This window comes from Sinocyclocheilus grahami, unplaced genomic scaffold (genome assembly GCF_001515645.1).
Source record: "Sinocyclocheilus grahami isolate Dianchi unplaced genomic scaffold, SAMN03320097.WGS_v1.1 scaffold470.1, whole genome shotgun sequence".
Classification (NCBI taxonomy): Eukaryota; Metazoa; Chordata; class Actinopteri; order Cypriniformes; family Cyprinidae; genus Sinocyclocheilus; species Sinocyclocheilus grahami.
Window position 1 is genome coordinate 676,768 of NW_015505649.1, and position 11,945 is coordinate 688,712.

Here is an 11,945-nt window from a genome sequence, read left to right on the forward strand (position 1 = left end):
TTTTGATTGTTATTTTCAAATAATTTATTTTTAATTTTACATTTTTAGGATTTAATTATTAGCTTTTCATTATAAACACAGTATAATGCACGTCGTCTTGTCAATTACAACCAGATTACAATGAACGAATGGAATATATTTTCATTCTCTTTGTATTTTTATATCAATATAGTACAAGATTATAGTAGTCTGATTATATTACCCAAAAGGGGTGTAATGGATTACGTTACTAACTAGTTTTTAGCATGTAATTTGGAATCAGTAACGGACTGTAAGAAATCTACCTAGTACTTGCTCTTAACCCTTTGGTACAGAGTTGTCATATGGCAAGAATTAATTTCTACTCATTTCCTTCTTATTCTGAAAAAATACAATGTATTGCACTATGGGAACTAAAAGGGCAGGTCTTAATATGTGCTGTTTTTAAGTCACATGACATGCAAAAGTCCATCCAAAACTGTTCTTCCCACGGTCCCCCTCAAACAGAAGACACCTGCTGAAGTGCTCCAGAAATTACTCTATTAACCTCATTTCTAAACATCTCTTCTCAAGTTTTTTTTTTATTTATCTGTTTTGATTTGTATGACTGAAGCTATTTCATATAATAAAAACTTATTTGAAAAAATATTTCATAGTTAGAAAATAATGCATACCATGCATCAAAGGTGAAAGGGGTCATATGATGCTGCTAAAAAGAACATTATTTTGTGTATTTGGTGTGATGAAATGTGTTTTCTGATATCCATAGATATGTGAGATCAGAGCATGCATTGGCGCGCATGCGCGGTAAACTCAGGTTGGGATGCGCCCGTGAGCTGGAAAAATACATCATCCACCCGAATGAGCTCATCGATTATCATTCCAGACGAAACCCCGTTAATTTAGCTTCTAATAAAGCGCCATATATCCGATTCTGAAAATGCCGGTAAGATTCTAATCTCTTATCTTCATTTATCGCTGTGTAATGTGTGTGTTTACGCCCCACCTTCTTATCATTCCTTTGCTTTGCTACCGCAATCTCATCTCAGACTGTTATTAGACAGCGGTTTCTACCGAGCGTTTGTCTTATTGATCAATTCTATGATGCATTTAATTATTATGCGATGCTTTTGTCCTTTGGATGACTTGAGCTGTTTTGTGCACATCAAGCTAGCTGCCTGCTAGTTATTAGCTTCATAGCAAAAGCTCAGTATGACCTCTCACTTTATTGAGATTAATGAGAAATTATGTTACAACAGATGACCCCACCTATCATGTACTTGCATCATCCAATGACCTTTACAGTAAAGGCTACCCATTAAGCACCCATAGCTCACGCATGAAAAGCCATAATTTTTTACTTATGAGCACATTTGGCGTGGTGTTCTGTGACTTTAAGATCTTTAGATTATTGCATTTGTCTGCTAACGATGTCCAGCAGTGAACACACAAGCACAGCAGAAGATATCTGTCACTAGATTTAATATTAGCTCATGAAAAAAAAAAACAATTTTTTTTTTAATTTATGCCACATAGACATTTTTTTGTTTACATAATTTAACAAAGATTCGTTGGAGTTGACTATAATCGTGCAGCATTAAATATTCTGCTCATTTGCATACTCCTCTCACAGACACTGTGCTTGTAAACACACACTGCCTGGAATCAGTAAGATTTGAAATGTGTTTTAAAGAAGTCTCTTCTGTGCATCAAGGCTGCATTTAACAGTAATATTCCGAAATATTATTACAATTTAAAATAATGCTTTTCCTATTTTAAAATACTTTAAAGTATAATTTATTTCTGTGATGCGCAGCTGTATTTTCAGCATCATTACTGCAGTCTTCAGCGTCACATGATCTTCAGAAAGCATTCTGATATGCTGATTTATTATCAATATTGGAAACAGGTTTTGTTTAATATTTTTTTTTGGAACCTGTGATACTTCTGGATTATTTGATGAATAAAGTTAAAAACAACAGTATTTATTCAAAATCGAAATCTTTTGTAACAATATAAGTTTGGGGTCAGTAATTTTATTTTTTGTTGAAATAAATTAATGCTTTAATTCAGCAAGGATGTGTTAAGTTGATAAAACGTGATAATACAGACTTATATTGTTAGAAAAGATTTCTATTTTATATAAATGCTGTTCTTTTTAACTTTATTCATCAAATAAAAGTAAAAAAGTATTACAGGTTCCAAAAAAATATTAAGCAGCACAACTGTTTCCAACATTGATAATAAATCAGCATATTAGAATGATTTCTGAAGACAGAAGTAATGATGCTGAAAATTCAGCTTTATATCACAGGAATAAATTACATTTTAAATTATATTAAAATAGAAAACCGTTATTTTAAATAATAATAATATTTTACAATATTACTGTTTTTTTCAGTATTTTTGGGCAAGTAAATGCAGCCTTGATGAGCAGAAGAGACTTCTTTCAAAAATATAAAAAATCTTAATGATCCCAAACTGTTGATCAGCAGTTGTACTTAAGGACACCATTGTTAGAAATTATGCCACAACTAAAGGGTAGTTGTATTTTTGTGTAAAAAATGTTTTACTCTAAAAATAATTTCATATATTTTTTAAATAATTTTGTGATGGATTTTCACTTTTTTATGGCTGAATGTCATTGTGCTGACAAACAGATTCTTCCGCACTAACTCTGTCAAACCGGTTTCTGTTGGTCCAGAGTAATAAGCTGGATAAACCAGAGAAGGTGGAGGTGAGTGATAATGTGAAGGTGGTGGTGAGATGTCGACCCCTCAACGAGAAGGAGAAGATGATGGCACACAAGCAGGCCGTCGCCGTGGACGAGATCCGGGGAACGATTACTGTGAACAAACTTGAAATGACTAGTGAGCCGCCAAAGACGTTCACCTTCGACACAGTGTTCGGTCCAGACAGTAAACAGCTGGATGTGTACAATTTAACAGCTCGACCTATTATTGACTCCGTGTTAGAGGGTTACAATGGTAAGTCAATAGAGAGATCTAGCGCATATGTCTTCACCTTTTATCTATTTGACTGTTTTTGCAAGTTTGAAATGTTGAAGATTACATTTTTATAATTGTTTTTTTGTTTTTCAGGAACCATATTTGCATACGGCCAGACAGGCACAGGGAAGACGTTCACTATGGAGGGTGTCAGGGCAGTGCCTGAACTCAGAGGAATCATCCCAAATTCATTCGCTCATGTATTTGGTCACATTGCAAAAGCAGAAGGAGACACCAGGTGAGAATGGGGATTGTTTTTTTTTTAATGCTGTGCTGTTCAGAGGTCAGTGTGTTCTTTGTCAGCGTGATTTCCCATGATTAATCATGGAGATGCTTACCATTTGTCATGTTTTTCCATGATACAAGAAAATTATCAGAGACGTGCAGAGTGTTGAGATAAACTGTGTTATGTGACAGGTTTCTGGTAAGAGTTTCATATTTGGAAATATACAATGAGGAGGTGAGAGACCTGTTAGGAAAGGACCAGATGCAGAGGCTGGAGGTGAGAAACCAGCATGTTTCATCATATCTAAAAGTTGAGAGCTTCTCGGTTTCCCTTTATTGCACTCATTAGGTGTGTCGTTAATCGGACACTCCAATATAGGTCATGAAGCGTTTGACTAATGCATACATCCGCATGGTATATGCACCCACAGAATTCTACAGAAAACTGCGGCAGTTTCTGTAGAATTTCAACACATCGAACAGAATATGATCATTCAAAAATTCCACATCTCACACACTCTTAGTGGGATTGTTTATTAAATATGTTTCTGTATTTGATATTTTTTGATAATGCTTGCAGCTACAAATTGGAATGTAGTTCTTTCTAGGGGGGAGGGGGGGATTACCTATTTCTATAATATCTTTTAAAATATAACTTATTTCTATGATCAAAGCTGAATATTCAGCATCATTACTCCAGTCTTCAGTGTCACATGATCCTTCAGAAATCATTCTTAATATGCTGATTTGCTGCTGCTCATGTTGGAAACAGTTGTGGTGCTTAATATTTTTGTGGAAAATTGTACTGTTTTTTTTTTTTTTCTTCAAGATTCTTTGATAAATAGAAAATAACAGCATTTATTTGAAATGTATACATTTTGTAACATTATAAATGTCACTTTAGAGTCACTATTGATCAGTTTAATTGGTCCTTCCTGAATAAAAGTATTAATTTCTTTCTAGAAAATCTTACTGACCCCAGTCTTTTGAATTTGTAGCCTTATAAGACTCGTTTTATTGTTATTGAGGAAGTCTGACTTAACTAAAGCTTGGATCATTGAAATAAGGCAGTGCCATTTGTTGTGCAACTTGGGAATGTAAAGGCAAATTTCTGCAAATGATGATGAATACTAAACTCAAAATGCAGGTCAAGGAGAGACCTGATGTAGGAGTTTACATCAAGGATCTTTCTGGATATGTGGTAAACAATGCTGACGACATGGACCGGATTATGACCCTTGGACACAAAAACCGTGAGTGTTTTTAATTATTTAATTAAATAAGTGAAATCTATTAGTGTTGTTAGGGCATGCAAAGTTAGATCAGTAAAGTCTTTAAAATGCGTCTTGAATGTGTTATGAATATTCCTGTTTTGTCTGGAACATGGATGACTGCTTTATTTCTAGTCTGATAATTTAGTCAATAATTATTGTTGGCCAGAGCGAGAATATTAGTACATTACTTAAGCAGTGGGGTTGGTGCTCTCTAGACGGGAAGCTCTAACAGTGTGTTCACCAGATGCGAATGTAATTATTTGCACGAGTAGATTACATAAAAAGTCGACGCGAATAGAGGCGAATTCGCGCCGGGGGCGACGCGAACGCACGATATTCGCGATATCTAGAGCGAGTGGCGCGATGCGCAGATAGCCAACGTTTGTGCTTGTGTTTATTTGTCCTTGCCCAGGTTCTGTGGGAGCGACTAATATGAACGAGCACAGCTCTCGTTCCCATGCTATCTTCACCATAACTATCGAGTGCAGTGAGAAGGGTGTAGATGGAGATCAACATGTGCGCATGGGAAAGCTTCACTTGGTCGATCTTGCGGTAAGCATCCCACATCATGTGGATGAACTTTACATCATCTTGGTTTTCTTTCCATTACTGATGGGGATGTTTTATTGCTCAGGGCTCTGAAAGACAAGGAAAAACGGGCGCCACAGGTCAACGTCTTAAAGAGGCCACAAAAATCAACCTGTCCCTGTCCACGCTGGGAAATGTTATCTCTGCACTAGTGGATGGGAAAAGCACCCACGTGCCCTACAGGAACTCAAAACTCACCCGACTCTTGCAGGACTCTCTAGGAGGAAACTCCAAAACCATGATGGTACGATAGTCAGTGTGCCTTGCCTTATGCACCATATTGACCCGAGTATAAGACGATGTTTTTTTCTTGGAAATGCATCTGAAAAAAATACGCATAAAACGAGTCTGCCATGAAATACAGTAATGTAATGCGTGTTGTAAAGATCGCGAGTAAAAACAAAAGAGAAAGAAAAGCTTACAGCTGCATGAGTCGTGACTGTCACGTTAGCCCGATGGGACCAAACTCTCTTTGTGATTTTAAAACGTAAGACAGCACCCAGATTTGAAGACTACAGTAAGATTTACTTTCTACTGTTAATTAGATTTTGGTGGGCTACTATTAGATGGATAGCCTAAATGTCCTAATTCAGATGAGCTACCTGTTTTTTTAATGGTATATCAAAAAGTGTATATTTTTTAAATGTGATTGTTGGTACATTTGACCAGTTTTTACCATGCTTTCAAAACAAAAATTAAAATAGGAAAAATATGCAATATGAAAATAATTGAAGACAAAATGTGTTTTGCTGAGAAAAAACAAGATTTGGTTTTTAAAAAGCCTTTTTCCAAAAGGTACATCTGGAAAAAGGGGGGTAGTCTTATAATCAGGGTGGTCTTATATTCGGGCCAATACGGTAGTTTCCCTATTGTTGATTAAATTGCTTGGTAAAACAAGTTTTTATAAAAATTCTGCAGAATGAATCCGATTTCAGTGAAAGTAGTGCAGAGAGTGTAATTCTGTTTTATCGCTCTCTTGTTTTGCAGTGTGCAAACATCGGCCCAGCAGATTACAACTACGATGAAACCATCAGTACGCTCCGTTATGCCAACCGTGCCAAAAACATCAAGAATAAGGCCAGGATTAATGAGGACCCCAAGGATGCACTGCTGCGGCAGTTTCAGAAGGAAATTGAAGATCTCAAGAAAAAACTGGAAGAAGGTACTCCGCATGAGTTTTTAGCTGTGTCATGTCTTTGTCAGGGTTGCTCTTCAGGATGTGACTCATTGACTCTGGTCTAAACCCTGGAGTACTGCAGTTTGACTACATAGGGATCTAAATCATTTCAATTTCAAGAAATGTAATTAATGTTTGAATGTGAGAAGTAGTTTTTTTTAAAGGATGCTACTGTTCAAAAGGTTTGGGGTCGGCAATATTATTGTTAATGTTTTTTATCAAGGCTGCATTTATTTGATAAAATACAGTAAAAAAGTAATATTGTGAAATATTAGTTCAATTTAAAACATTTTATGATTTTTAATATATTTTAAAATGTAATTTATTAAGCAAAGCTGAATTTTCAGCATCATTACTCCAGTCTTCAGTGTCACTGTCATCTTTCAGAAATCATTCTAATATGCTGATCTGCTGCTCAAGAAACTGATTATTATATTTCTAATTATTAATCAGTATTTAAAAAAACAGCTGATTTAAATCTTCCCTGATACTCTTGATCAATTTAATACATCCTTGCTGAATGAAGGTATTAATATCTTGAAAAAAAATCAACAAAAAGTCTTACTGACCCCAAATATTTGTATGGTAGTGTGTGTGTGTGTTTTCTGCACTATTGTTAATACTTTAATATCACAAAGATTGACACTTATTAACTTTCATTGTACATGATTTTGCTTAAGAATTTGACCAAATATTGTATCTTGAAAGGCAGCAAACATTTTTTGCTTTTCTTTGGTAAGTGCATCTGTTGGTTTGGGTTCAGAGCCAGAGTGTTTATGCTCGTTTAGTACCGAGACACAATTCCGTACTGTACTTTATTACTGTTCAGGTGAGGAGATCTCTGGCTCTGATGGCAGTGGATCAGATGACATGGATGAAGGAGAACATGAAGTCGGAGAAGGAGGCGAGAGACGCAGGAAACGAAGAGGTATGAACCTCCCCTTCCAATTTATGACTGGGCAACATTAGTCAGAGAGATCTCCTTAGAAAGATGATGCAGACTGTGGTTTTGGCTTTTGACCTCAATAACCGCTTTAAATAATCATCTTCAGAGTCAGGAGCTTTGACCTCCTTAGATAATAAGCAAAACATCAATATGTTAAACTTTCATTCAAGATTATTTATTAAAAACTTAAAAAACCGTATCGCTATAAAGCATCTGCAGGTACCCTGATGTCATCTATGTTTCAATTGCTGGAAATCAGATTATCAGTGAAGGAAGAAACAATGTGGCTTTGGTTTGCTTGTCTAGACCATCAGATCAAACATATGTAGTTTCATTGTGCGTCATGAGAGCAACCAGTTAATGCCCGGCAATGACTCTATAGTGTGTCTCTGTGCCCACATACAGTCCAACAGTCTGGGATCACCAGTGAAAATGCAAGTTAAGGCAATTTTTGTCATAATAAAAGTATATTATGACTAGGGATGTTCATTTCGGTTATTTTTCCTAACCGACGCTCGCTAACCGATTATTAACCGTTAACCGACAAGGTTATTTTAAATTAGAATTGAATTAAATTAGAAGGGATAAGTGTCTGACCCATCAAAAATACTAAAATTTGTTTTGCGGGGATTAATTTTACATGCGCAAAAAGTAGCAGACAACAAAACATGAGGATTCACATGGTCATATCACATCACGCACCTGCAGCGCTTCTGCGAGCGGAGAAAAACCTAATAAAGCTAGGCTATATATACAGTATATATACAGTCGTGGTCAGAATTATTGGCACCCTTGGTAAATATGATCAAAGAAGGCTGTGAAAATAAATCTGCATTGTTAATCATTTATTTAAAAAATTCATGTAAATCTAACCTTTCATTGGAGGATAAGAATTTAAAATGGGGGGGAAATATCATTATAACATAAATGTTTTTCTCTAATACAGTGTTTCCCAACCGGGGTGCCGTCTGTCGAGAGCAGGGGTGCCGTGTAAAAAAAAAAAATAAAATTTTTAAATTGCTAAAATGTTCAAAAAAGCATCTATTATATAATATCCATTTCTGATAAAATTCCGGCTGCCGAAAATTAGTTCACCGCTCAGGTTTCACTTTCACGTGGTGTGACGCTCTGCGTGTTATCCGCTCTATGTGTGTGCGCTCCACTCAGTCGCTCCACTCGTATACCGTTCATGCGAATCGGAACAGCAAAGTCCACTCAAAAATTGAGCCGACAGGAAACATGGATGTAGTACAGTATTGTTTCTGTCTCCAATAGCCCTACTGTGTTGTAACATGGTGTGGTATATGGGCAGCTCAACACTGCCCTCTCATTCATTGATCTGCTAACCGCTATGTTATGCTCACGTGTTCTGATAATAATAGCTTTCTAGGACTAAACATCATTTGGATAATTGGTAAAAAAAATTAATGTTAAATATCTTAACCCTACTGTTAGACCTACCTGAAAAACTAAAAAGCAATTAATTTCATTCGAAGGCCTGTCGTTTTTTTTTATTTGTGCTATCATTATTAATTTCTTTATTTGTTCTTATTTTATTACTGACTGCTTACTTGTCATTTTTTATTCAATTCAAAGTTTGAAATCAAGCTATCTCGTGCTACTGCAACAAAATTACCCAGCTGTAAAATAAAAAAACACTGAGTGAGCAAAAATTTGTGAGATAGCTAGTTATAATGCTAATTAAATAATGTTTACATATGTATAAAAGCCTACATTCAAATCTGTCATATAAATTGATCTCTTCATTAGGAATTAGCCTACTGATTGCCACCATTGATGGACAAGTTTTTTTAACAATATTAAAAATATCTGTATGACATTATATTCTGCAGTTCTTCCCTGTTGTACCGAAGATCTATACTTTTCAAAGTATCATATCAAAGTTAGAAATTCAAATATTGTGACAAAATTAATTTTGTAGGGTGCCACAAAGTTGTTAAAATTTCCAAAGGGTGCCGCAACTAAAAAAAGGTTGGGAAACACTGTTGGTTCAGAGTACCCTAAATATGGTTAAAAAAAATTCATTAATAAAAATATTTTTTCCAAAATTAAAACTGATTTAACTTATTCTAGTGTGATTTAGCTTATAGCTCGGTGATAAACACACACACACACACATATATATATATTTCATTGTATTAATTTTTACAAGTTTTTATTTTGAATTTTTCTTTGTTGTAAAAGATCATAAGGAATGCCGTGATTTCTGCCGTTCACAATAGATGAAAGGCAAAACAAATCAGCACTTTTTGGACCATTTTTCTTGTCTGATGTATCAACCGTAAGTTGTTCTCACAGTGGACTGTATAAATAGCTTTAGACACCAGACAGATGGCTGTAATAACAGCATGCTTTGTGTGGAGATTGTTGACAGCATCTCTGTCACGTGTAGCAGGTTTGCGTGTTGCTCATGACCATCTGAACAACACTTATGCTGAGCAAGATGTTCATGGACACTGAATAATGAAGTCAATGATGCACAAATACTCTTAATATCTCATTCCTGTAGATCTCAGAGAATACATTTTATATATATATATACATGCATACAGTCGTGGTCAGAATTATTGGCACCCTTGGTAAATATGATTAAAGAAGGCTGTGAAAATAAATCAGCATTGTTAATAATTTTGAGCTTTTATTAAAAAAATTCACATAAATCTAACTTTTCATTGGAGAATAAGAATTTAAAATGGGAAATATCATTATGACATAAATGTTTTTCTCTAATACACATTGGACACAATTAACGGCACCCTTTTATTCAATGCTTTTTGAAACTTGCATTTGGCATAATACACTAAAAAATGCTGGGTTGTTTTCAACCTAACATTGGGTCAAATATGGACTAACCCAACTGTTGGGTTAAAGTTTTACATTAAATTTTTAACCCAAAAGTTGGGTTAATCCCTATTTGACCCAAAGTTGGGTTGAAACAACCCAGCATTTTTTAGAGTTTAACAGCTCTGAGTTTTCTCCTGTAATGCCTGATGAGGTTAGAGAGCACCTGACGAGAGATCAGAGACAATTCCTTCATGCAGAATCTCTCCAGACCCTTCAGATTCCCAGCTCCTCCTCTTCAGTTCACCTCACTCATCTTCTATAGGGTTCAGGTCAGGGAACTGGAATGGCCATAGCAGAAGCTTGGTTTTGTGCCAAGTGACCCATTTTTGTGTTGTTTTTAAGGTTTGTTTTTGGATTATTGTCCGGTTGGAAGATCCAAACATGGCCCGTTATAAGATTTCTAACAGAGTCAGTCACTTTTAAATATTTTTTATCTGTTGGTATTTGATAGAATCAAAGATGCCATGTATCTAGGCCTGTCGCAATAATCAATATATCGACTTGTCGCGCAATATATGTACATGACCTCAATCATTTTTGGTGACGCAATATATCGCCCATTATATTTACTTAAAAATTAATGTCACCATGTTTTGTACATTCCATTTGCGCCTGTGTCTTTTGCAGCTTCTCGAACATAACGCGGTGTAGTCATGAGGTGCTCGTTCAAATTTAAAAAATGCTTCTACAAAAAAAGTTTCATCTGCAGATATGGCCTTGTTTAGGGATCTGACTGCTAAGTAGTGATTGTGTTTTTCAGCAATAGTGTGCACCCTTAATTTACAGAGAAAAGAAGGTCCGGGAAAAATCTCCATACAAATTCTTTGTGCATTTTTCTTTTTTTCTAATTGTTACTTTGCACTTTTTGTTAGAAAATGTTTATTTAATATTTATTCAGGTTTTTTAAGGTATCTAATGTTTTGATACTTAATTTCCATGATCTAAATATTCTTCAAATTAAAAGTTTGTTGTCATTTGGAAGTGTGTAGGCCTTCTTGCATTATTACGATTATATATTCAGTGGCATAAAATGCTCTTTAAAATGACAATAATATAGCTTATCGCAGTTATTTCTGGGGCAATATATCGCACAACAAAAAGTTGTTATCGTGACAGGCCTACATGTGTCTAAACAAGATGTCCAGGACCTCCAGCAGAAATATAGGCCCACAACATTAAAAATACAACAGTGTATTTGCTGTAAGTGTTTGTTGCTAAAAAGCTAATTTTTTAGTTACATCTGACCATAGAAGCCATTCCCAGTTCCAGTTGTGTCTGACAACAGAATATGCTGGGGATTGTTTTTGGATGAGAGCATTTTCTTTTCTTCATTTTTTTTTTTCTTGAAACCCTCCCAAACAACATGTGGTGGTGTAGGTGCTGTTTGATATATATATATTTTTTTAAGGTTTTCTGACCCTGAGACTCAACTATTTTCTGCAATTCTCCATCTGTGGTCCTTGGAGAGTCTTTAGCCACTCAAACTCTCCTCCTCACCGTGCATTAGGACGATATAGACACACGTCCTCTTCCAGGCAGATTTGTAACATTTTCTGTTGATTGGAAATTCTTAATTATTGCCCTGATGGTGGAAATGGGAATTTTCACTGCTCTAGCTCTTTTCTTAAAGTCACTTTCTAATTTGTGAAGCTCAGTTATCTTTTGCTGCACATCAGAAATATATTCTTTGGTTTTTCTCCTTTGGGGAATTTGGCCTTTGTTTTCCCTCCTATGTATATTCCTGCGAAACAGGAAGCCATGGCTGGATAATTTCATGTTCATAATCACCCTGGTATGCTCAAAATTGTAAATATGAATTGGAATATACTTCAGAGATATTTTACTCGTAAGAATTTCTAGGGGTGCCAATAATTGTGTCCAAC

At 35.5% G+C, this 11,945-nt stretch overlaps 1 protein-coding gene across 3 annotated transcripts in view; it reads left to right on the plus strand.

The window, feature by feature from the left end:
• Positions 1–782: 782 nt before the first annotated feature.
• The window catches only part of kif3a (kinesin family member 3A), a 23,878-nt gene continuing 12,715 nt past the window's right edge, over positions 783–11,945 (plus strand). For all 3 annotated transcript variants that reach the window (XM_016235541.1, XM_016235542.1, XM_016235543.1), the window contains exons 1-9: positions 783–925; positions 2,684–2,966; positions 3,081–3,225; positions 3,405–3,489; positions 4,360–4,465; positions 4,899–5,038; positions 5,121–5,318; positions 6,062–6,236; positions 7,081–7,179. In XM_016235541.1, the coding sequence (XP_016091027.1) occupies positions 920–925; positions 2,684–2,966; positions 3,081–3,225; positions 3,405–3,489; positions 4,360–4,465; positions 4,899–5,038; positions 5,121–5,318; positions 6,062–6,236; positions 7,081–7,179 (1,237 nt within the window). In that variant the 5' untranslated portion in view covers positions 783–919. The remainder of the gene's footprint in view (positions 926–2,683; positions 2,967–3,080; positions 3,226–3,404; positions 3,490–4,359; positions 4,466–4,898; positions 5,039–5,120; positions 5,319–6,061; positions 6,237–7,080; positions 7,180–11,945) is intronic.